The following is a 26,597-nucleotide window of genomic DNA, read 5'->3' on the forward strand; positions in this document are numbered from 1 at the left end:
AACATTTCAGCATTTTCAGCTCACATTCCATACAAAATAATAGTACAATAAAGTTACATGTATATGACATTATCAAAACCAAAACATCCTGCTTGTACCTGACGTTGCATCGTGACGATTTGTTTCTGACCAATCAGTAGTAAGCATCGTTCTACGCCACATTTTCAGCCCCAGTTCACCTACTTCAGGCCGAGGAGGTACTAAAAAGTACCCAGAAAAGTATCCTTTTGGCCTCATTCCACCCACCTTCTAGCAATGGAAATAGTGATTTTAAGTGGGTGGTGTGGAGCAGTGTGGAGGAAGGCCGTGTGTGGAAATCCGGCTTAGGTAGGCAGAACTTTGGCTTGCACAACACAAAACTCATTTGTTAAATATCTGTAAGTTCAGTCTTGTTCATGACTTTTACTTGGCGTCTACTACACTAGACGTTTGTTATTAGCTGTCCAGATGTCAGCAGTGGTGGAAAAAAAAAGTCTGCATCTTCAAATTTATCTTCATAACTGCATGTTATGCAAACTTCTTCCTCTGTGCCTCTGCCAATACCCGTTGAATGTATTTTCTCTACAATGTGTGGAAATGAGGCTGAGTCAACAGAAGAAACAGGTAACATGCCTCTACAGTACAATACACACACTGCAACAAGCTTCTGTAGATTTCATCCACAGACCTCCCCCACTGTGTCCCGCTCCAAAATTCAGCTTGTGTCGTTTAGTTGGAGTGCATGCATCGCTGGCATCGCTGGCGTTGACAAGGAGGCCTCGACAGGTTTCGGATTGCTGCTGCGCTGTTGTATCAGATGCTCCGATCAGATAAATTAGATGTTGTATTTTTTGCGGTTGAAAGCATTTTGTTGCTGGCACAAAGTTCACAGCAAATGGCAAGGTTTTTTTTTTTTTTTGCATGTTTAACTGAGACAAACTCAGAAGAAAGACAGTATCCCTACCTGCTGGAAATATGACTCTCTTTCTCTTGACCTTTCATTTGTTTAGCTTTCTGGCTTGGAGCAAACATGACCTGCCCTGATCTATGGCGCTTACGTGCTTTCTGGTAACAGGCACAGCAACTGTTTAGGAAGTGGTAATCCCTTACACTACCTGTTGATAAGGAAACTAATAATGTTACAAGTAGTAATGTACTCATTACTAACCATCACTGATGACCTATTTAGATGTAGGGTCTCTGGATCAAATCGCCTCTACATCCATGGCAGCCTCATTCCTTTCATGTGTGCATACTTGGCCAACTCTGTCAATGCCTTCATTGTTCTTCAGAAAAATTAAGTTTCTTCTTTATGAACACCAATAATGTGGGCACAGCAGTCGCTTGAGCCAATCCCAGATTCTCACTAAAACACCAAATGTATGTTAATCTGCTGCTGAAAAGAATCCTCAACAAAAGAATAGTTTACTCCTTCACACGTTATGTGCTGAAAATTGCAATACTCAGTTTTTTATAGCACATTTCTGACCCCTCTGTAACAATGCAATGAGATAAACACTAGCTGCTTAAACATCCACTGCCATGCTAGTGGCGTTATTATATTCTAAGTCAGGGCTGTGACACACCGAGCCGGCAGGATGTTGGTGAGCAGTGGTGTGAGTGAACCATAGGTAGCTTGTGGTCCTTGTTTTTGCTGCAAACAACCACCCAAACAATTCATTTCATCTGAACATTCAATTCAGCACAATGACATCAGAAGACCAACAACAATAAACAAGATTCAGAAGAGGACAGCTCTGTACGGCTGTTTGTAGCTCCTGGTTCTGGTTCATTGCTTTGAACAAAGACAGACTACTACCAACTGTAGTTATAGAAACTTTGGCCAGCTTTAGGTACTTGTATTCAAGTCTAGTTTCTGGCTCTGTATGCAATAAACACCAACATTATTTGGGGTGCAGTAGAACATTTCAATAGTGAGCAAAAATAGTAAAGACCTAGATCATTACTGCTTTATCAAGACCACCAACAGCGCCGTTTTTTTCTGTGTGATAAGATTTCTAAGATTATAAATCGACTCTGGAGGCTTCCATGCGCACCTTAATCTCCAGTAATAAAGGTAAATGAAGACACAGGTGAATGAGGGAATATGCAACATAACCACACACAGACACCATTGAGTTATTTAAAGGCAGAATCACACAGTGTACTCATTAAATTCTCTAATTTGTTAATTCTTATTTAGATTTATTTGTTATTTATTTACTTAATTAACAGCTGCAAGGACAGAATATTTTAAAAAGCTCTCATTGCTAATGAATAGATGTCACGTATGGTGCTTCTTCCTTTTCTAGCAATCATTTATAATAGTGGTCCTGTGTTTTTTTCTGAATGAATGAGGCAAAAGTTGGCTGAGGTCTTTAATGTGACTTAAGACTCATTGTGTGTTCAGACAGACCAACTCCAAATGTGGTCAAAGTTTAGATCTCACAAATGCGACCTCAGTCCATCCTGGGGGCCTGTGGGGGGGCTGTACTTTACTTGATCAGGTTGCCCAGATCGGATCTCAGTGCAAGGTCCGAAGGGGCCCTGATTTCCTCTCAGAACATACTGTATGTGCTAAAGTTAGTGGGCTAATGCCACAGTCATTCCAGTTTGGTGCATCCGAGGTTTAGCATGCCCACAGCTAACAGATGATGTGCAACGATTGTTATGTCCACCATGTTTACAGTCTTAGTTTAGTTTGCTAGCTTGTTATTTAGCACTGAACATAAAAAACTGCTGCGCCTGATGGAAATGTGATTTGTTTCTCAGGTGTTTGATCATAAACTGAAGGCCAGTTTATCATTTGTTACCTTCATAGGAATCTGTTTTTATCGGGACCACAGCGTAAAATGGAAAATATCCAGTGACAGGCTCACAAATTATCTTTTAATAATCTTGATGTGATGGTCTTTATCACTAAATATATTCTGTCAATTAAAAACCCCACTGAAGGAAACCTTTCACGCATTCAAACCCCAAATGATCCTTTATCTCGGTGATAGCAATTATTCTATCTTAATCTTCCACTTTGATCACTAAATTATTGATTTAAATGACTGCAATAAAATCTCCCCTGCAAATTTGTTTTAATTGGAACCAACAAGCTTATATTCTCGTCAGTCCTCAGTTGATTTATATCTGAAGCTCATTTTATTGGCATTCAAATTCACCCAAGGGTATTAATGCGAGATGATCTCCATTTGTAAATTCTCTTCGCCTCTGCTCCTCGGGGAGGTCACAGGTCAGAGTCAGCCTTTGGATTCAGTGTTCAGCAGGGGACTGAATGTGGCTCCCGTGTTTAAGGATCTGTCTCTGAGCTGCCATAATACCCATATGTCATCAGTCTGGTGTAATATTACAGCAAATTACAGAAATGGCTCCTGAAAATCAGCTCTCAAGTTCACCGGACGATTTCTTTTAATAACCAAAATTATTTTTATGTTTATTTTGGGGGGGTAAATTGACAGTAATGTGAAGAATAAAAAAAAATGTTGTTGTCTAAGTCAAACACTGTTGTTTTTTTTTTTTTTTAGATGAAATGCAATCAGTGACTGTCATACAAAACACTTGAATGTTGAATTAACTGAGGTATTTCAGCCCTCGTTTCATAACCATCCACCATTTTCTAATCAAATCGCTTTCATCAAGAGCTCGTCTAGGTGTTGCAAACTATGTTAATGTGTTAAAATGAGCAGAGGATCCACCAGTGTGGCTGCAATCAGCACAGACTTTCATTACTGTATGTTAGGAAATAATAGTAAGGCGCAGCAGAGGAAAAACAAGACGATTATGAGTCAGCACCGGGAAAAATCTCCCTCCTAATTAAATCAAGCATGCCCTTCACTTCACTAAACTTCCATATCTTGTTTTTGATCAGGAGATGGCTTCTTGTATCGTGCCCGGGATGTCAGAAAAAAAAAAGAAGCTACAGAATTAGATTCAACTCTGTTCCTTGCTGTTTTCATCTGCGCTCTTAAATGGAAATCACTCAGGAAAAAGGTGTTTGTTTCATGCAGACAGAAGGTCGGCTCTTCTTAGACCTCTCACTGGCAGTTGCAGCTGTAAGACGCAGACATCAAATGAAAGCTTAACCATTTCAAAGGGACTTGATAACGAGTTAATTAATCTCATCTACAAGCTTTTGTATTCATTGGAGTGGTACTAGATGGATATACATTCAGTCCTAGGTATGCATTATGTTACCCTGAAGATCATTAAATTACATTTAATTAAAGGTCTGTCCTCTACCATGTGATGGATCCATAATCAAGTATTACAGGGACATAAAAAATATTTTTTATCAATTCCTGATAAAAAAAAAAAAAGAAAAAAGAATTATCAGGAAAATTTACACTTCAGTAAAAAAAAAAAAGGGTCAGCAACAGGTGTTTTTCGTGTTTACATGGTAGTATTACAGATATAAAAAATCCTCACTACAGTCATGTAAGTGTCTCTCTTTGGGATAAACCATTAACATTTAGTGTGTTGGATTTAGGCAGATAAACCAGAAATTAAATATGATCGTGATATTCTTATTGGTATTTCAGTGGTGCATTGGTGCATTCACCTGTTACTACGAATTGCTGTGTGTTTGTTAATGAGTCCTTAATATCTACCCAGGAAGCAGTTCCTCTTCTACCATTTCTACAGTAAAATGGACAAACCAAACACCGAAACTGACTTGTTAATGAGGAACTAACAGTCACCTACAGTTGTCCTAGATGCTTTGAAAGAGGCAGATGAGAAAAGGGCATTCAAAAAGTCTCAATAAGCTTTTCAAAACATTTGTCATTAAACAATCACAGTGACAATGCACAAAAATACTGTGGCCAATCTAATGGCATACAGTATAAAAAAGATTATATATTTAGAATTTAATAAAGAAAAGATTTTTTAAAAGCGTAGACAGTTGGTTACAGTCTGCAACATCACCACTAGTTGGCGCTATATCGGACACACTGGTCCTTTAAGTCCAAAGTTATTAATGTTGTCTGTTGTCTGTGTATTGTCACAGCATGTATAATAAAAGAGTGCACTGCTTTGCTGTGATTTGGCCTCAACTCACACCATACACAACCTGCTGGAATTAAAATACATGACGAGCTGTATATAGGCTCGTCAGCTAGCTTAGCCGCCTGTCAACTAACCAAGTTGACACCACGGTCTGCATGAAAAAAGTCGACGTCCAGTTCAGACATGACTGGAATGATCAGTTTAGTTTTACTTTAGCGGACCAGGCCAATGATAAGCTGACTTGCTTGATATGCATGCAGGCCACAGCAGTATGTTCAAAGTGGCACTTGAACACTATGCATGCAGCCTGTTTTAACGCAGGCTACTTCAGAGGGATTGCCTCAGCCCATCCCTGTCACTCTCTCACTGACTGTCAATTTATTTTGAACCACGTGTGTGTCGTCTTGTGGTATAATGATAATCAGAACAACAACACTTATAATAATTTAATTTGTATTTACCACATTTTACACTTCAAGTGCTGCAGAGAAGAATAAATAGGTGGCAACAAAGAACAGAAACAGTCGTAAAAGACAGCGCTAAACTTTAAGCTGAAAATCTCTGTCTATTTGTCTTTGTTTGTCTTCCTGTCTCTGCAGCCACTTGGCTCTTCTAGATGTAAACGTGGATGTAGAGATGCTGCCAATAGTTGTCACTTAGGACATTTTGCTGTTTAATAATGTTATTGATGTCGTTGGTGGTAGCAGAGGTATGTCAAGCCTTTGTAGAACAGTTGACATCTTAGCCTTGGCGCACTTCTTTCCTGTTGCGTGCATTTTTTTCTGGCTTGATGCTTAAAACAGGCTTTAATTATTATTGCTACTACTACAAATAGCAATTACTGTATAATAGTACTGCTGCTAATAATGATAGTAGCAGCAGTAAAAAACAGCATCTCAACATAAACAACTGTTATTGGTGCAATGGGAGAAAAAAAACATGGATGTTTTGGCCCTTGGCTCAGCACGCTTCACATATTCACATATTCAGCCCTTGGGTAAAATTAATTGGGGGACCCTGCTTTAATACATAAAGTCTCCAACTGTCCAAGTCATTTCTCAAACCATCCAAGCATTCAAAGAGTAGAACGTCTACAGAGCGAGTACATCTGGGAATTTTAAGTAAGTCAGAAGAGAAGAGAAGTACAGTCCGCAGATCTAACCCTTACTAAATGAAGGTGCGCCCACAAAGGTTATTTAAGTGCAATCTACAAAGTGTTTGAAAAGGACTTCTTCAAGCATATGCATCTGATATAATGAGCTCAGTGAGGAACCTGAACATCCTGATACAAGCGACTGAAGTTTGCTCTCTGCTAAGGCCGCCCACTATTTGCTTGTGGTAATCTCCAAATCTCCAGTTACAAGTATGACAATATTTTGGTCTCTAGATGTATTTCAGAATTATTTATTTTTGTATTATTCTGCTACGTCTGCTACTACTACGTCCTTGGGTTAGTAAATTGACTTTGACATTTAAATAACAGGATCGGCCCTTTAAGCTGCAGAGATCAGTATAACACTATTATATACACATGTGACTATAGGGGTCATAGAGTTGACCATTAGGCTATTTACTGTGCGGAAAGACAGCCTTAGTTCTTGTGTTACTGCTCGTTGTTTAAATCAAAAGCAGCACGGAAGTCTCTTCTTCTACAGTACTTATTTTAATCAAGTTTCAAAGTCTGAACTCGAATACAGTTCTTGTTAAAGACAAGAACTGTATAAGCAGACAACAAGCAGTTTATCTTTTATAGAAACAGAAAAGCTCTTTAACCATGAAGAGTTTAATTTGGTAGAAAAGAAAAACAAGCACCCACTGTCTGCGTTTGCAACATTGCTAAAAGCGCTTTGCCGACTCTCAGCAGCCAGCGTCAGAAAACAATACAGATGCCCTTCACAGCAATTAGAATGAATCAAGTGGAAAGTTTGCCACCAAAGAGAAAATCTATCAGTATAACAATCAGTGACACGTTCATTATAAATTAAAAAGTTAAATTAGTTGGTTTTCTGGCATCTTACAACAAAAATAGACCAGTAAATCAACACATCTGGCATTATATTGTTCAGCTTCAGAGCCTTTTACATGAAAGACATCAGAAGCTGTATGATGTGCGAGTGCGAAAAAGAGCATGATTATTAAAATGATGAGCCTCTATTTACTATCATTATTAACCTTTTCTTGACACAAAGTGAAAGCCGTAATGATGAAACCACTGAGTGTGTCACATAAAATAAAACTATATGGTCCTTGATCAACAGACAGAAAAATAACAAGCATTTGTGGCGCGGACGTAATGATTCTCATGATCATTCTGTGCGACACGTGAAGTCACCTGCGTGTGCACATGAAGAAAACATCTGTCAGAAAACCATCCCTGGCCTGATCAAAGCCAATTATTACGTGAAAATAGCCTGTGTGAACGGCGCGTAGCGTGCTACCTGATTTAAAGTGATTCCAGAGGTATGTGTTCGGTGAAGGAACGTGAGGCCTCCCCTGGGATGCAGAAAAGACACATTTATTGTATATTACTGTCTCTACTTTGCCTTCTGGCTGTGTAGTTTATATTTTGTCATTAGCATAGTGAAAAGCTCATTTGCATGTTTTAGTAAAGTCAGGTTTGTGCCATTCATTCACATCGCTGCCGTGGCTGAGATCCAGAAATCACATTTGCTATTCTGCTCTCTTCACCAACAAAACAAAATGCGCAAATCATGCGTGAAAATAACCGGCGCATTGCGAAACGCGCATCGCTATGCTGTGCTTTATTTTCCACGTAACACTCGGTCATAAATTATCCATAAGCGGTCATGAAAATGGAAGGCTTCTTCAGCACACCCGCAGCACTTGTAGACAGGGTTTTGTTTAGCGGGGAGCCTGTCCTGAAGTCCATCTACTTCATGCTTTTCTCCCGACTTTTCATTATCCTTACAAATCTCCCAGTGTGCTAACAAGCCGCTACGCTCAGTGAGTGAACAGACGGAGCTCTGGGGGGAGAAGAGGATCAGAGAGACTTGGAGCTCTTGGGTTGGTGTGTGCTTAGAGATTCACATCTCCCCCCCCACCCCTCCACATACAGCTGGGGCTCAATTAGTGTCCATTTTTGCTAATTAAGTACACTCTGTCTGAATCAGTGGTGCAAAAACTAACGTTGTTTGTCAAATCATAGGCTGTATCCGGCTTGCTGCCCCTGAGGCAGGCTGGAGGCCCTTCTACTGTACATTGCTCTTCCTCTTCCTTGTGTTCAATCCCTTCATGTGCGCAGAGATGAGGAGGAGAGGAAATGAAGAATTCCCCCTGGTTTCCTATAGCTTGTTTTTCCAGTCTTGTTTACACAGGGACGTTCTTCGGAGGAGTGCAGACTTAACAAATTAGAGAAGAGCAAGAGCGTCAATATTTTTATTTCTTTATTTTTTTTGCCTTACATGATCTGGTCCTTTTTAAACTCGAGTCCTTGAGGCTGAACGTTCATTTCTGCACGACACAGGTTACTGCAGCACCGTGCCAAAGCCCAGCTAAAGGCGTGGTGGATGAGTTTCGTGCATATTTTCCTAACAATGTGAAGCAGGGTACGCTTGGCACTGCAGATAAATCCTAAAGGACTTGAAGAAGAGACCCGCAGTCACAGACATTTACAGTGTGAAAATACCCTCACTAGTGTCTGAAGTTAACACTTTGTAGTATGATATGTGTTAAATTGCTCTCACAGAGAGAACCGGGTCCAGGACTGTCAATCTCTACACACCATCTGCGTATGGTATTAATTTCCCAGACAAGACGACGGTCCTTCTGCAGAAGGGTCAGACTTCTCCAAAATGATCTGTCAACCCCTTCATCCCCTGTCGCACTCTTATCAATGCTGCACACTTCCCTCTCCACTGTTGCCATGGCTACGGTTTGGCAGGGATGAGCGGTATCAAAAGCGCTCTGGAGTTTAGACTCCACTCCACATTTACCTCTGTTATGTAGCTCTAATCCCTTCCTTTTGATCTCCTTTTGATGGAGACATTAAACCTGGAGGAATTCAGGATGTACCTTACAAAATCTTATGCTAGCGTTAGACTGGATGAGACGCCGATTCTCTGCGGACAGATGCTCCGGTCCGGGCTGGGCTGCTCTCTCCCTGCTAACAGATACCCCCTCATTATCTGCAGTCCACAGATAGGGAGCCTTTATAAGTCAGAGGCACACCTTTCTTCTGCGGCACTCTTTGAAGCCACAGCAGAAACAATGAACTTCACAATTTGAGCTTGACGAACGCCGTGAAAAGCAGCGCACTTTTGTGCCAAATTACAACTTTAAAATACTTTAGGACGTCATCTAAATTTCAGTAAGGCTCAGACTCTGCAGTGAAGCTAACAGCTTGGCGGGGTCCCTGGTGCTTTGAGGTAAATGCAAACGTCAGCATCTTATGAGTTTAGATAGTTGCCAGGGAGACTAATCGGGGGGGACAAAAAGTTATTTTGCAGGTATTTGTTTATGAAGCAAGGCAGTGAACACATTTACATTTCGACCTGATAGTAATGTAGTAGAAGAATGTTTAAAGAAAAGAAATGTTACAGTTTATCTGGACCAAATCTGAACTGTAGAGCTAGAGGGGAGGGCAGTGGGATTCATCCTCTGAGGATAATGAAGGCCTGTAAAGAAGCTCTTCAAGTCTGTTAGCGTGACTTGCACTACGGTGCTAATTGTTACAATCAGTGCTAAAACTGAGTCTGGGATTCATTTTTTGTGGGAAGGCAACTCCTAGGGAGCCCGCGGAGGTACTGGAGGAGGGTCGCAAAATCCTTGGTTGATTAGACATTTTTCACATATATATTTTATTAAATTTACCCCACTATTTTCTCTGACAGATTTAAATTACATTAAATACACACTAACGTGAACCCAACATATGTCAGTAAAGGGATACATGGAGGCAGAGTACACAGTAGGCCCCGCCCCTATTGCTGCTGAGCCAATCATTAAGCTGCATATTACACACTGACTATGTCAGGTCCCCTGTAATTGGCCGACTGTGCAGCTCACTCCCGTCAGGCCAAAATGGCTGGTGAATCACTGTCCCCACTACATTTATCTATGTTTAAAATTAAAACTTGAATCTGTCAATTAATACCCCTAGTTATGTTTATGTCAGGTATGTTTATGGCGGTTGCATGGTCACCCTACTGTTGCTACTGTTGAACCCGTGTATTATTTGAATAGCTTAACATTGAATGCAAAATGATAATAATAATGTATATGTATCAATAACACTGGGCTGAGTTTAATATTGAACACATATAATAGGTAGGGGGGGTCCTTACTTAATCTCTGCATCAGGGTCCTTGGCCTGAAAAACATTGAAGACCCCTGATCTACAAACTTCCACACTTATATGATCCACAGCAACAATAATGTAAATAATGTACATGTAAAATGAATTAACCACTGGATACAGCTCAGTTCACAGAGCATTGGAAATAAGATCAACGAGTGCAGAGGGAGCGTGTCATAAGGAACCGTTCATAAGCTCAAGAAATAAGACAGTGAGGACTCAATTTGCCAAAGAGAATTCACAGAACATCAGTAGCCTTTGAAGTCGTGTTATTTTCAGATGAGACCAAATTCAACCAGGATGGATCTCAGGGCAGAAAGTATGTTTTGGGAAAACAAAAGGGAAAGGGTGGAGGTGGAAAGTTTTCTTATAGAGATCAACTTTATTGATACAGGAATGAAATGTGAAGTGTTGAAGGATGCCATACGCCTGTTGAGAGAATATTTTCCCCCCAAGCGTGAAAAACTAAATCTTAGCTACAAGATTTAGGTCAAAACCTAGACCTCGTGGAAGACCAGTGGGACGAAGAGAAAAATGTGGCAGTTCATCGATTCTTCAGTGTGGCAACTTTCCCCATAGATTTACAGAAACCGGTTGATTACATGTGTTAAAGTTCTGCAAGCAGAAGGTGGGGGAACAAAATGGAGCAAAGGCCTGAGTTCATTTAAGAAGATGTGTCGCCGCATGTTCCGTCTCCACTCGTCTCTGCTGAATACGGACCATTACCCTGCTCTATCCTCTGTGTCACTTCCACTTTCCTGCCTGTCGAAAATCATTTCATTTTCAAATTCAACGTCTCTGCTCTCGTCCAGCGATGTATTTGTGTTACAGGTGTAGCTGGAGAGGGAAAGGTAGGACACCAAACACAAGACACAAAGCCAGAAGACTTAAAATTAAAACAGGAAGAATGAACAGAAAAATGAAATAGAAGCCCAGAACAACTCATGACCAAATTTCTGGACCGTGACCGTTTGTCCATGTTTTCTGGACCAGTTAACTTACAGTGATCAGCCACAACATTAAAACCACTGACAGGAGAAGTCAATAACCATCAATGCAAATAAAATGTTCTGCTGGAAAACACTGCAGCTGTGTCTCTGCCTGGCTGTCTGTGGTGCAGCCCCCCCCCTTTTTGTTGTCCAGGGCCTCCATCAGCCTGTCTGTCTCCAGTGACACCAGCACCAAGACTCCAGACGTCTTATCCCTATCGACCACCTTCATCTGCCCCTCCACTTTCTTCTTATTGAAATCCTACCACCAAAATACTTTTATCTCACAAACTTAATTAAAGTTGTTTTAATTAAGTTCGCTCTTTACTTTCACATTATCTTCAGTTGTTCAGATATCTTCAATAAAGCTGCTGCATGTCACAATATGTTTTGCCCTAATGCTGAACTATTTCATTGTTTTATGCTTTTTTTTTATGTTGTTGTTGTTGTTGTTGTTGTAATGTTTCCTTGACAAGTGTGCAATCGTTCTTTAACGTGAACGCCTCGGCATTTTGTTATGTAATTGAATTAAATCAAACTATAGCCGTTTTTCTTCGCATTCATTCCCTATGGACCGTGGATGCCACAGCAAATCCGTTTAACGTAATTAAACCACTTTGGTTCCAGCTGAAATATCCTCTTTAAGGCGCACATTTTCATGTTGCTAATAAGCAGTGGAATGTGAGAACATACAACAGCCTCCGACTAAAGCGATCCAGCATCACGATGAACCTTCGGGTCTCCGCAGCCGTCCCCAGACTCACTGTGAGGGAGCGATGAGAGGACGTGTACGGCTGCATCCCGCAAATATATCCCCACGCTCACTCCTTCCCTTCTTCCCGTGCCCTGTAACCCTGCGCGAGAAACATCAATATCCCTGACAGATGGTTGGAACACAGCAAGAGTGAGGAGGAGAGAATAACAGCTACTTACAGTAGGACTATTTATGCTGTGCGTGTGCATCCTCCTCTGGTTTAATTTAAACCCGGAGAGTTTCCCTTTTCTGCTCGTGTTAATGCTAAATGAGGCTTTGATTCCTGAATATTCATACACTGAGGCTGCACAACGCTCGGCTGACTGATATAAACTATAGCATCAAATTACAGTCAGTGCCATCATAACAAATTCACTTTCACCTGTCACATTAATGCTAACTACTGACAATTAATGCAGAGGGAGGTGCGTGATGCAACTGCCACACACACGGCGCGCGTGTGGCAGACATGCAGCAAAGCTTTAATAAGGAGATTTGATTATGAATGCATCATCATGCACTGACATGTTTTGTGCGGCTGCTCGTCATCAGCGGGTGGAAGAAGTTGACTGTGTGGCTTGTTGTTGTGAATATGCTGGAGTTTATATGGGCTGCATGATGAATAGCTGGTGTCAGGTGTTACCATGGGGATGATTACTTGAAAGCAGCCGAGGCAGTATAAGCATTTGGGATTTCTAGCCGACCCATCAAACGCTTGGCAGGCCATTTATTTCAAATATACAGGTAGTTTCAGTCGATAAGACTCAGCCCGTGTGCGTTAGCGCGCGCGCCTCCCTCTCTGTGATACAGACAAAAAGATATCAAGCATTTTCGAGCAGCCTCTCCCCGTTTAATTACGAGCCCGCGGTGACACGTGTCACCGTCGACATCGCCGCCGTTGACCCCGGTAACAGGACGAGACAGCGCGACACGCCGGCCCGTCGCCGCTCTCGGCCTCGGACGGCAAGGAAGTGTTTTCGCTTCCTGTCTCTTCTCATCTTTGCAGCGAACTGTAAAGCCCTTCCGCATGTAGAGGAGAGTCCCTGATGCCAGCCAGCCAGCCCTCTCACTCACGGCCTTGTTGCTAGCACGCCCCACAGGCCACAACAAAAGAGGCTCTGAAAACAACCTCTCAAAAACTTTGACTGGCAGTCTGGCGGAGCGATCCGCCCCGATGCTCCACACAGATACTTTTGCAGATTTGGAGAGATAGGAGTTAAGCTCGGGATCTGCCAATCCTCTTGGTCTTTCTGTCTTTTCTTTACCAATTTGGGACATCTGCTCCGAGACCACGGCATCACACCCCCCCCCACTACGTTTACTCAAAAGCCTAAAGTCTGTCTCTTCCTGCTCTCCTCTGTCCGTGGCCTTTCCCCTCCCCTGGTGAGGATTTGTGATTCAAACTGGGCTGAGGGACCTAAGCCCTTCTATCTCATCGGCAAACATACAAATGCATAATCTGCTCTTTCTTTCCATCCCTTTCACATGCATGCTAATGATCTCTGTTGGCCCCTCTTTTCACACAGAGCTCACTGCTTAGAGGCTTTGAAACACACCCTGGCAGTCAGTCGCGGCCGTCCTTTAGATGCTGCACCAGGCTGGACCAGGCTGGTTATATTTTTTCCTGCGTTACAGTGTTTTCTGGGGTGCTTCACCGCATGGCAACATGACAGCGCAGTCACTGCCTCCGAGAGAAAACAAGCACACAACTCAGCTGTGAAATGTCACGTCCTCACCCCGCCGCACTGCATGATGAACGACCGCCAACAATTAATGGTTGGACGTTTTAGGGAGTACACAAGACTCAAGGACTGATTCTGTTGGTTTGTGCGGGATTGCACAGAGCTGGAGATCTCCTGTCAGTTCTGGACAAGCCTTTCCTCACCTGGCTTATGTAACTCCATGCAATGTCGTATTCGGAATTTTCTTTGACAGTCTTTCTGTAAGAATATAAGATATATATTTTTTTTTACAGTTTCCTCCATTATTGTGGTGTCCACTTTATTATGCTCCACAAGGAAGTGGAACCTACATGAATTTTAGGAGTTGTGATTACTACTAAAATATAAATAACTAAAATATATAAATATATATATGTATATCAAAGCCTTCCTTTTGGAGACAGCAATGGTGGCTCCTGACAAATCTGTCAAGTGGCACTGGCGTTGATCAGATACAATGAACTGAAACATTTGCAATTCAACCCTTGCACTTGTGTCGTCACATAAATCACCGTTCAAGGCAACAAAATCATCAGTTGCCTTCCTATTGATATGAGCAATGTTATTGTCTAGTTTGCTCACCCTGGAAATTTGGATGTTCCTGACTAATAAATGAATAAAAATAAAATAAATATGGTATAGCAAAGGCATGTTAATGGAAGCCCTCTCAGTGTAGGAAGGTATACCTGATAGGAAGTGTGGCCCCAGCCAATGAAAGAGATGTTACATTATTTAACATGCGTGTCAATTAACACATTCCTTACATATCTCTTATACCCTATAACCTCCAAACTGTTTATGAATTATTCCATTATAGCATTTGCTACTTCAGGCAGTTTCAAATCGCTGCAAAGAAAAAAGTTCCAGGGCATATGCAGATGAATCAAAGGTCTCATTAGTAATAAATAGGCTGCGTATTACTTCATAAAACCTCTCAGCTAGGTCACATTTCAGTAACGCGAGTGTCGTAACCAGGGATACGCTTGCGGTAATTTGCGCCGTAGTGTCTTCTGTTTGAAAATCCAAACATCTCTCTAATATCAAAATCCATCTGAGACAACGCCGGGCCCGCTCCTCGGCGCCCCACGGATCACAGCTTCACACCGACTGGACCGTATTAAAAGGGACTAGAATTAAAATATCTAATGCAGTCACTGACAGCTAGCCAAACACTGTGGTTGAAAGTGTTAAAAAAAACAGAGAGAGAGAGAGAGAAAAAAAAACGCTCTTTCTTTTCTCTGTTGGCTGTGTGTCAATGAATTGCACCAGCGGAAAAAGTGTTTCCATTTCTGGACTCATGGCCTTGCGGCGGCCTGCTCTGGCAGTCGTGCAACAAAAATATTGAATCAATGTTTATGCATCTATCTTGTCAGATATATAGATAGATACTCTAAAACTTTACACTTGCTCTGTGCACTCGGGCGCTCGTGTAAGTGAGCGCAACCAGATTAGCAGCCGACAAGTTTCCCTTGGTTTCCAGTCTGCGTGCTAAGCCAAACTCACCAGCTGCTAGATAAAGCTTCACGTATAACTAACCGGCACGAGAGGACTATCATCCAACTCATCTAACTTTCCGCTAGAGAGTGAATGATTAACAAATTTCATCCCCAATCCTTCCTCATCCTCACATTTCCTCCTCTCCTAATTCCTCGCTCGCTCCCTTCCTCCCCCTGACCCCATTCGCTGCTCTGTCCCTGCTGATTCTCGTCAAGCCATGGTGGACTCTGCCCAGGGATCAGCATCCCTGGCAGAAGCGGCGGCGGTGTGATGGTGTTGGAGGTGGAGGTAGGGAGGGCCTCTGCAGCTAGCAGGCACTTTTCTGATGCACAGCACCCTGCGCTTTAAACCCGACAGGGCACCGGCACTCGTTAATCAATGGCCGGGGCTTCAGAGGCTGTTTAATGGATCGCACTGTAGAGATAGAGCCGCGGAACGGGCAGAGGTGGCGGGGAAGCCTTTCTGAGCACAAAATGCACTGTCATGCTAATCAGCCGTCCCTGCAACACCGAGGGCTTTTATGAGGGAAGTGCTGGGTGGCGAAGGCAGAATTAGAAAACGTTGTTTACCATTAGAGTGCTTCTGTGCCGTCGCTTCTTTTAATTAAAAACAAACAAATCATTTCAGAGGAAAACCGAGCGTCCATGTAATGACATATTTTGCCGCATTTATCTATTTCATTAGATGCGAAGCTGCAGCAAAGATTAGAGTAGCATTCAGTGCCAGCTGCTTCACAGAAATGTTCAGATTTAATACTTGAAGACCAGGGCGAGGGAGTAAACGGATTATCTTTAACAAGATTACAATAATCTGGTTACAAGAAATGGTAAATGTAATCCATTAATTTGGATTAAAAGAAGAAAAATGTCTCGCAACTTTTTTAGCCGTGCACCGTGTTACAAATGTGAATGTAAAAGCAAAGGCAAATTAGAATCGTATATATTTTCTAAAGGCTCTAAATGCTCAATTAGTGCCTGTCAGTGGGTAAATGTAATTAATATCTTTAGTCTGTGTAAAGGAGTTGCATGCACATTGTAATAGCAGAGTACAAGTGCAGCAATTAGATTTTTATTAAAAGTAGGATTGAAAGCGATCCTGTAGAGACGGAGCTTGATGGAATTTCCAAACATGTCTAATTCTGGTGAACATTATTAATAGTGTGGATCAATCAGAGCTTCAACGGATGGAAATATATGGTTCAAATTTTATGAACCAGACTCTTCAGATTATGTAGTTAACTCTTTTAATAATAAATGAAAAGTAAATTAGCCGCCGGGGTCGAATCAAAGCTGGTTTGAGCAAGAAAATAAATAAATAAAAAATAAAAAAAAATACAACATTTGGGAGATAAAAGTTTTCCCTCGGCTGTCATATATCATTAATGAAGCGCGTCGCTTGCTGTGTTCCGACATTGCTGCAGCTAGCTTGTGTGTGTGTTTCCTTCATTTGCTTCCTTCACACCCCTGACACTCTGCTGCACAGATTTCCAGCCTTCCACTAAAACAGAACGCATTTTACATAAAAAAAAAAAAAAAATTAGGGCTGAAAAGACTTTGATTTTCGTTTGTGCAGAGGTGCAGAAATTCCTCCACACCGAGCGGAGTGTGAAAAAACAGCCAGTAACAACTCGTTAAAAAGTCGGGAGATTTGTGTGTGTGTGTGTGTGTGTCTCTCCTCACAGTTTCGGCTTAATGCTGCATGCGCTTCACCATAAAGAGGGTAGTTTTCCATTGATGAGGCAGCGCAGGCAGCTCCAGCACCAGCAGCAGCAAATCACTACTCTGTTAAAAGGCCCTGATGCGTAGCAAACTCTCCTGCCAAGCCTCCTCGCTCCAAATCTGCCTGCTTGCAGACCCCCTGTAATTGGAGGCATTAAACTTGCTTTGGACAGGACGGCAAATGAGTGCTTTGAGCTTGGAAGAGAACTGACTGGAGCATTCAGAAGTAGCACACCAGCAGATGCAGCTCAATCTGACAAATCGCCGCCAATCCAGCAGATCTGTGCGTGACCAGGAGTGTATCCACGCATCTGAATGTGTGTTTCCAGTGTGTGTCATTTTTTATTTTTTTTTTCTCTTCCGTGTGTCCTCTCTTGGCTGGTGTCTGTGGATGATTATGTACATCCTGCGCAGCGTCCGAGCTGCTGCTAATCTCACAGTAATCGTCGGGATCAATGCGGCAATGCAGGGATTCGATGCTGAACCACAGACTGTCTGGTCAGTGGCGAGAGACCGGCAGCCATGAAGTAAGAACTGCCTGTCATCGCCCCCCCCCCACCTCATCACCACCTCAGCTTTCCCTCCACCGAGCGTGCTCATTAAAATCTCTGTGAGAAAACGCCGCGCGCTGATTTCTCATCACTTAATGGCCTGCGATAATGAGGTATTTTCCTTTAGGTTTGCTGCCATTTTGCATCATTTTTAAGGCGGTGATAAATATTATATTATATCCGGTTGCGCCGAAGATGGATGTCTGAGAGTGCTGCGAGCGGCGAGCCAGAGCGGCCTGCAAACCTGGAAACGCTCCAACTGCTTAATGTACGATACGAATTCTCACTTTTGACATTTCGTCTGATCTCAGATGTAATGGTAAACATGGTAAATGGTAAAAAAGAAAAAGATGGTGACAAAAATAGACACAACTGAGAAATAATAGTGCGCATTTCTTGTACTGGGAGACGTCCTCATCTGCAGGCTCGGGTTGAGCATCGAGTCTGAGGGAATGAACAGAAGAGGAAGGAGCCACAAAGCGTTTATCTGCCATCTACCTGCAGAGATTTGACACACGTGATAAAATGCCAGAGGTCTGTGTGTTGACCGGGCGCGTGTACATCCTGTGAGAGCGGCAGAGATGATTAGAGAACACGGAGAGATCTTCTCTTTGGTGGCTGATCATACAGCTGCTGCCGGAGCAGCAAGTCAGAGATGGTTAAGCGCGACCCACCAGAGCCCACACCGACACACGAGCCTCCTCTCAGTCAATAAAACAGAAGGCGACAGCTTTGCTCATCTGCACCGCTATGGAGGGATGCTGTTTGTGTCCTGGCTGACAGATTAAAGCCAAACAGCGCTGACTTTTGGTGTAAAGCCAGATTAACATTGCCTCCTTGAAGCCTCTCCAGCAGCAACAGAGTTGAAATCCCCAGAATAGTCCTGTGGTCTCGCTAATTGGCGAGCTGTGTGGACCGTGCTTTGATTAATCTGAAATCTTAATGAGTCCGTCCAAAGCTGCTGTGATACTCCGGCTGAGGATGAAAAAACGCGCTGGCTTCTCCCTCTTTTCATCCCTCGGCTGGATGAGAGGAGACCTGGAACCTCGGCCTAGTGAACCCGCCGAGAAATCAAAGAGAATACCAGAGATCCGTTTAATAATTTATTTGCATATGATTATCGTAAAAATACTGAAAGAGAAATGCGTATTTTTGTTCTAGTTTTATGGGTTTTCTTTCTTTTTTTTTTTTTTAGTTTGTTTACAATCTAATACACCTTTAATTGCACAGGTAAAAGTCTGCCCTAACAGACACAGTTTGTTCTTTCGTCGTGACATATAGTTTCAGATATGTAATGACCATTACACTGTAATTTCTCCATCCGTTTGCTCTGCAACAATAAAGAAACAAGCATATAAACAAGGGTCAGAGAGAGGCCAACGTCGGGTCAGATAGGTGTAAATGCTGAGCAGATTGGTCTAATACAAATATAGTGTTATATACAGGCAGTCAGTTTTAAATAGGGACTGCGCTGACAGCTGGCGTGCTGAAGAAAACACACGTGAGGAGAAATTAACCGAGTATGGAATGGGTGGTTTGTTCTACATGGGCGTTTGTAGGTCAGGTCAATATTAAGGTCAGGAAGCTATCATCTGGATTGTGACCTTTTTAAAATTCCCCCTGATCTGAAACACATTTGCCAAAGTAAAATATACAACATGGCACTAAATCGGCTTTCATTTAAAAAAAAACAAAAACAAAACCAAAAAATAAAATAAAAAACGCTGGATACACTCCACTCTTTAACAGGTGATGGATCTGTCTGAGCAGCGCGTTTCATTCTGGATTCACTCATTCATGTCTGTCTGGTTTGTGAAAAAAAACAAAAACAAAATTGTAATAAAAAAGTTAAGCCCAGGTACAAAAAAAACACCTCTTTTGCGATAACAGATAATAACTTATCATTCAAACCAAATAAGAAAACGTGGACGTTAAAGTCCGTACAGCAAAAAATGCCACCAAAGCAACAGTTAACGTGGAACTAGTACTTTTCTTGTGAAGACGTTTCCACTTTGGCATGCACGTGATGTGTCCCGCACAGTGTCAGTTACATCTCTCTTCTGGCGGAGAGACGGTGTGAAGACTCGGATGCTCTGTACAGATTTGTAACATAAATCTCCCGGTACATGTGGAAGACGGTATTTAAGAGGAAGCAGATGAAAACTGTAGGTTTCTTGAAAAAAGAAAAGAAAAAAAAATATTTGGTTGGGATTAAAAAAAAAAAAAAGAAGAAGAAGAAGGAGGAGAAATGATCGGACTGAAGGTCTGCAGAGGTCAAACTGTCGTTAGAGTTTAAGCAAAGGTTTGCTTAATCTTGGCACTGTTGCATCATTTAGACGCGGAATCGCATCATCTGCGCGAGCTCGTCCGTCCTCGGTCTGAGGGTGAAGAGAAGGAAAAGATTCCCAACCAGCAGAAAACACATGCAGACATGCAAACACAACCTGAGAAGGGGGGGCGATTAAGAAGTTTGGCTTTATGTCAACAGTCACGAATCCACAAGTGTCAAGTAATGAGCACACGCACCCACCCACACACACACACACGCACACACACACCGCAATGGAAAAGTCCTCTTTAAACAGACATTACATCTCCAGTGGGAAAGAAATCTCCAAAATTGTCCTCACTCGCTGCAGAGCTGGAGCTTCCATCTTTTGTTTTTCTTCTTTTTTAATTTACATTAGACTCTTCGCGCTCAGAGTTTCTAGGTAGTTTTTATTCGTATTCCGTATCCTTCTGTGTGCTCCGGCTCACACTCTGATGGGGAGAGTTTGGCTCATCTGTTGCCGGATGATTTCCTGGCTGTCGTCTGGACTCTTCCTGTTGTGTCCCGGCAGCGTTCCTCCCAGCCGCAGCAGGTCCCTGCCAACACAAAGCCACACGGGTCAGCGGCAAGTTCACAGCCACTTTAAACAAAAGGTAAAACTCATTAGGAATCCCCTAAGTGCTCCCACTAGAGGTGGATAAAGGTCCAATCCATCTTGGAGCTACATTCTGCACAGTATATATATATATATATATATATATATACATATATATATATATATATATATATGTGCGTGTGTGTTTACAAGTCATTGCTGTGGAAAGTAAAAACCCAGCACCATGAGACTGGCCACAAAACTGCTGATCTAGAGCTTCATCTGCTATAAACAACGTCCAACTCAAATGCCAAGCCAAATCTATTCATCACTTTCCACTTTTAATAAAAGTTCAACATATTTCTCAGCTATCTTGAAAAAAAAAAAAAAAAACGCCGCAGCCTCCGTGTCCTTTTGTTCCTCGGCCAGTGTCCTTGTTTTCGAGGCCCGCGCGGCAGAAGATACTCCACAGATAGCGCCGCATCTCATATCCTCCCCGTCCCTCCGTTATCTGGTTGCGACGTCACGGAGCAGCCAATGGCAGGTGAGGAGCAGCGAGCGCTCACACGCAAACATGGGAGACGCTCTCTAAATCACGCTCTGACAACATGATCCTTTCTCTCCCCGCCTCTTCCTCCCGCTCCTTCTCCATTTATCTCTCGCTGCCGCATACAGATGAGGCCATAAATTAATCATTGGCATGTCATCTGCACATAACGACAGCATAACATTCGCACACACAAGCGAGCGTCAATGCGCACACGCTTATCCCTTTCCCATTCGCCCATCGCGGCATCGGGCGCACCCTCCCCTGATGCATTAAAAAGCTCATTAGCAACCTAATTAAACACATTCCTCTCTTTTAGCTTCTCCTCAATCTCCCTTATTACTCACACTTCATCACCTCCTGCTTTTCCACATCAGCAGCTCTGGCTGCTGTCTGTCCTATCACCTACATTCCAGCATCCAGCCAAGTATAGGGGGAATTAAACCGAGGTCAGCCATTACATTTCCACACACAATTAGCTTCACTGAGCTCAAATCCTGGCATAGGAATCGCCCTTGGGGCTCAGTGTTAGAGTGAAACAGTGAGCCAAGATGCTGGCACCAGACCTGGAAACCACATGTATGAATTCTACCGTGTGTGTCTGTCGGAAACAGGATGCTGTCACCAGGGCAAGCGCCCAATTCATTATACATCAGTGAAGAGATGAGGGTCTCGGATCTAAACCGGGACTAATCATACTGTTGATTGGAAGCCATGCTAACAAAATTCAGAACAAACATTTTAGCAAAAATGTCTGGAACATTTGGAGTCAAAAACAAACCCGTCAGGGCGCCGACGGCTTCCTATGAATAAGTCAACTTTTACGCTTCCTGGGAGGTGTCGGAGAGAAAGAGGCAGACCTCAGTCTGGCATCAAAGCCCTTCAGCACAAAGAGGCATCCTCCCAAGTCAACTGAAAGCATAAAACAACCAAACCCAACGAGCATGAACCTTGTTGTGCTTCTCTTTAGGCCAGCCATAATTCTTTCACTGTGACATCTCATTCCAACCACCCAGAGGCACAACACTGCTCATCTCAGCTCCAGAAGTAGTCTTCATTCTGTACTTCACAGCCGTCATATACAATACAGGGGACAATTTCACACAAGGTGAAAGAGACGGAATTGCATCACCGCTTCGTTCCTCTATGTGTGGGTTTTGTGCTATTACTGCTGTTATTGTGGAAACCCCTCAAAAGCATTTTGTTCCTATTCGACAAAGCTTGAAACACGATGCCTTTGTGTATTTACAGCAAAGGTCGACTGCAGTAGGTGGTAAGTCAGTCACAATACAGCCAGTGTTATGGACATTGGACTTACTGCATATGTGTTACCAAACACTAGAACATTTCTTTTTCCTGCTTTTAACACAAACTCTGGCTGAGAAGTGAGAGTGTTCAGGATGGCCGGAAGATGTGTGTGGCGACGTAGAACAACAATTTGCAAACAAACATCCACTCGGATCAACTTTCCATAAATAGCATCGAAAAGAAAAAAAGATATTTTGCCTCAGCAATTCGGAGAGTACAGCTCTCTGAAAAGTTGTTAAATCTCGCAGCAAACTTGTCAAGGTGGCGGCAGTGAAGTGCTCTGCTCGTTCTGAGAAGGACTGAGACACAACGCTTTTCCAAAAGACACCTTCGATTCACTTTGTATCTTCTTTCCAATTCACTGCAGTGCCAGAAAAAAAAGCAGTTTAAGGACAATACTAAGGCATGGTTTAAAACATCATCTCATCTCATCTCATCTTCTACTGCTTAATCCTGCAGTAGGGTCGCAGGGGGTTTCTGGAGTCTATCCCAGCTGGCATCAGGCGAGAGGCGGGGTACACCCTGGACAGGTCGCCAGCCTATCGCAGGGCTAACACTGAGACAAACAACCATTCACACTCACACCCACACCTAGGGTCAATTTAGAGTCACCAATTAGCCTTAACGAGCATATCTTTGGAGGTGGGAGGAAGCCAGAGTATCCGGAGAAAACCCACGCGGACACCGGGAGAAAATGCTGAACTCGAACCAGGACCTTCTCGATGGGAGGCGTCAGCGCTAACCGGTTTAAAACATCATTCTTTCATTATTTCTGAAACGTGTGGCAACAAAACGCATAGTAAGGGATTCAGGTGCCAATATCCTTCAAATGAACTCATCGCTGGATGTAATATGACCCTTATGCATCAAGCTGACAAGTCACCGATCACGTGACAATAACAACGCTAATGTCTCTGTGAAGGCAGGTGAGGAGCCCAGTCATCAAAAACAAGAAAGGCAACTGGACTTGTAGAATTTATTGAAGACTTTTCGTCGCTCACCCGTGTAGCTTCTTCAGTTCTGAGACACTAGTGGGAAGTTGAGGTTTATTTAGGACACTCAGAAACTAGCTTGACTCGTTTCTGCGATATTCAGAAACTGGTGCCACTACTTCCATTAATGGCTGGATACTTACCTGTCGTTAAGGTAAGTATCCAGCCGGTGCTCTAACGAAGCCTTCTAACAAAACAACTTCAATACTTCACTAAAGATTCAATTAACAACTTCACCAAACGCCCTGTGGTAACAGAGAGAAGGGGCCACACATCAACAAATAGCTGGTGAATTTTTAAATCAGCTACTGTATCCCATCTTACAACATGCCGTGAAGTGCTATCAAATGCTATTGATGGTGCTGACTTGCAGCCAGTTTTTATACAGGTGATACATATCAACAGCATGTACAGCATGAGCTGTTCTCAGTAGATGTATTCACGACAAGAACATAGATTTTATCATTGCAAAGCATTATTTTCTACTTTTATTAGTGGTGCCATTAGCAACTAGTTGGTGTCTTCTTGACTTTTGCCAATTTAAAAAAACTTGTGCAACCCCAACTAGTCACACCTTTCTAACAACTTTCCAAAAACAACAGTGTGAACAACTCGCCCATTAACTGAGCTACTGGTGAAGGGGAGAAATGTTGCAGGAGTTTGAACTATTCATACAATCGAGTACAACACGACAAATGTTCTCCAGTGATTAATCTAGAGTCATCTTCTACTGTGGCCACTCCAAACAGCTACAAACATTGCTACCTCCAGGACTTCCTTGTGCAACACAAAATAGTTTGATCTAAGCACTCCAACACGTCCAAACTCACCCTGAGTAGGTGCTGGTCACCACCTTGAGGCTGCCGGCGTTGCGGAGCAGCTTGTCCAAGGTGCTGACGATGCGGGAGAATTTGGGCCTCAGGTTCCTCTCCTTCATCCAGCACTCCAGCATCAACTGGTGCAGCACCATGGGACAGTCCATGGGCGGGGGCAGCCGGTAGTCCTGCTCTACTGCCGTCATCACCTGGGGGACGGGAAATCATTCTTAACAAGGTCTCAACTAAGCTAAATGCTCTGTGAGGCTCGGCACAGTGGCGCTGGGAGCTACATGCTAACTTCATTATGCCAACATGATGACACAGGTGGTGTTAATGTGGAATAATGTAGAACATGTTTAGGGTGTTCAAGAGTATCTGTATCTGATAATGAAGCGAAAAGAAAAGAAAAGAAAAGAAAAGAAAAGAAAAGAAAAGAAAAGAAAAGAAAAGAAAAGAAAAGAAAAGAAGGAACGTTGACATTGTAATAGTATAATAGTGTAATAGTCAGCACTGACTGTATATAAAGATGGATGAACCATTCCTGATATCTTGCCCGACTCAATCTAACTCCTGGTTATTTAAAAAATGAACAAAGAAGAATGAGTGGAGCTAGGATGGATGGGTGATCTCTTAGCAGACAGCTACAAAAAAGATTTGACAGCACCCACATCCTGACACTAAATTAGGTGAAAGAAATATCAACCCCAGTACAAAGATTTGTTTTTTTACAATAACTCGTCAATGTATTTATTTCAGCAGTGAAGAGTTTTTTTTAGTCATTTTATCGTGGAGGTTGACTTTCTTTGCCACTCGATACCCACAGAAAATCGTTTTAAAATGTGTACATTTACAACAGTGTATCCTCCAGGGACCTTGAATATCAGTGGCCAATTTAATAGCGATCCATTAAGCAGGTGTTGAGCCATTTTACTGAAAACCAAAACCGTGGACCTCATTATAGCAGAAAAAAAAAGAAAACAAGTGAAAGCACTCCAGTCCCTCCGATGGAGACGGCAAGTGTTTGTGTGCAACGTGTAGAAATATTACGGCACCTATTCAACGGCTGTGAACACATTTCACTCTGTGTCTGAGGTCACTCGGCACTGTAGTCAGTAAAGCTATGCCACCAGCGCGTCAACAAAACACACAGAGGTGAACATGAAACTACTTCCATTACTGAGCTAAAAACATCAACTCTGAACACTGTGAACAAGGACTCAAACCCATTTCACAGTGTTGGCTTTTGGCTGTGACTCACTCGTATTATCATCATTCTGTTGGGCCTTTGTCAGCGTGGTGTAAGAATAATCGGCGGTTACTGTATTATGTCCTGCATTAGACAGTTCCTCAGCTCGTGCTGTCACATATTCTAATTTCGCCTTCGGTATCTTTGCAGAACTGTAAAAACAAGAGTTCTCAGAGTTGTCACTTGATTGATGGAAGAAACAATAAGTGGAGGAAGAGCACGTTGGTTCATTGATTCGAGTTTGCCTAGCAACTGCATTTGCCTCCATAAGCTCTGTATGGGTTTTAAGTGCCCACCAACAACAATAAAAAAATGCCATTTGGGAACAATAAAGCATTTCTGCTGCACTCTTCTTCTCCTGCTGCTTGTCCTTTGATTTTTATGTCGTGCTTCCAGCCAGCGAGTACCTCTGTTTATATCTCGTATTTGTTGACTCTGTTGCTTATTGAGCGATGACTGTGGCACAAAGGATATTGGGAACAATAGAGGGCCTCTACTTTGATGCTTTCATTACTGCATGTGGGTTTTGTTGTGAGAGTTATACATACATTACTGGCATTTTTCATTTTGTGTCCCTCTTTTTCTTTTTTTTTTGCTTCACCGCTATCAGCGTTACAAGTCTCTTTTTAAAGCACAATACCGAGCAGATATTCCCCAGAGAATAAAGTGGAGGTGTGCTACGCACCGCTTCCGCACTTTGTTCAGGGAGGAGGAACCGAGAGATTTCTTTTTCTTCCCTGCTAGCTCACTGCTGTAGTTACAATGTCTGTGCGGTGCAGATAGCCTACAGGTAACAACGCCCGTAAAATAAAAAAAAAAAAAGGAGCTTTTCCTGAGTATGTCTTTGTGAGTGTGTGAGGAGGGAGGCTTTGCGGTATGGATTTGTAGGGGGGTGGGCAGGCTAGGGCTGTAAATAAGGTGGTAAAAACTAGAACACAGGCACACAGCTGCACCAGCATCTGCAGGGAGGAGATAAAGACAGCAGAGCAGGCCCGGGTCCAACATGTCACGCAGGAAATCAAAGCAACAGCAGCAGAGCAGGGAAACTCTCAGTCGGCCCTAAACTTAGACATAAAACTCAATCCATGTGCGTTCGCTCCGCACACATGAGACGCGCCAAGCCAACTCACATCTTGGTTGCTCATGTCCCAATACGGCCTCTCCCCATAGGACACCACCTCCCACATGACGATGCCGTAACTCCACACGTCACTGGCAGAGGTGAACTTCCTGAAGGCGATGGCCTCCGGCGCTGTCCACCGAATGGGAATCTTCCCTCCCTG

General features: G+C 42.8%; 1 protein-coding gene across 1 annotated transcript in view; it reads right to left on the reverse strand.

Annotated features, from left to right (window-relative positions):
• Positions 1-18,700: 18,700 nt before the first annotated feature.
• Positions 18,701-26,597, reverse strand: part of ephb3a (eph receptor B3a) — a 32,217-nt gene continuing 24,320 nt past the window's right edge. Inside the window, exons 13-15 of the mRNA XM_047590182.1 lie at positions 26,445-26,594; positions 24,081-24,274; positions 18,701-20,404 (exon numbers count right to left, since the gene is read on the reverse strand). Coding sequence (XP_047446138.1) covers positions 20,293-20,404; positions 24,081-24,274; positions 26,445-26,594 — 456 coding nt within the window. The 3' untranslated portion in view covers positions 18,701-20,292. The remainder of the gene's footprint in view (positions 20,405-24,080; positions 24,275-26,444; positions 26,595-26,597) is intronic.

Source organism: Mugil cephalus, chromosome 7 (genome assembly GCF_022458985.1).
Source record: "Mugil cephalus isolate CIBA_MC_2020 chromosome 7, CIBA_Mcephalus_1.1, whole genome shotgun sequence".
NCBI classification, from domain to species: domain Eukaryota; kingdom Metazoa; phylum Chordata; class Actinopteri; order Mugiliformes; family Mugilidae; genus Mugil; species Mugil cephalus.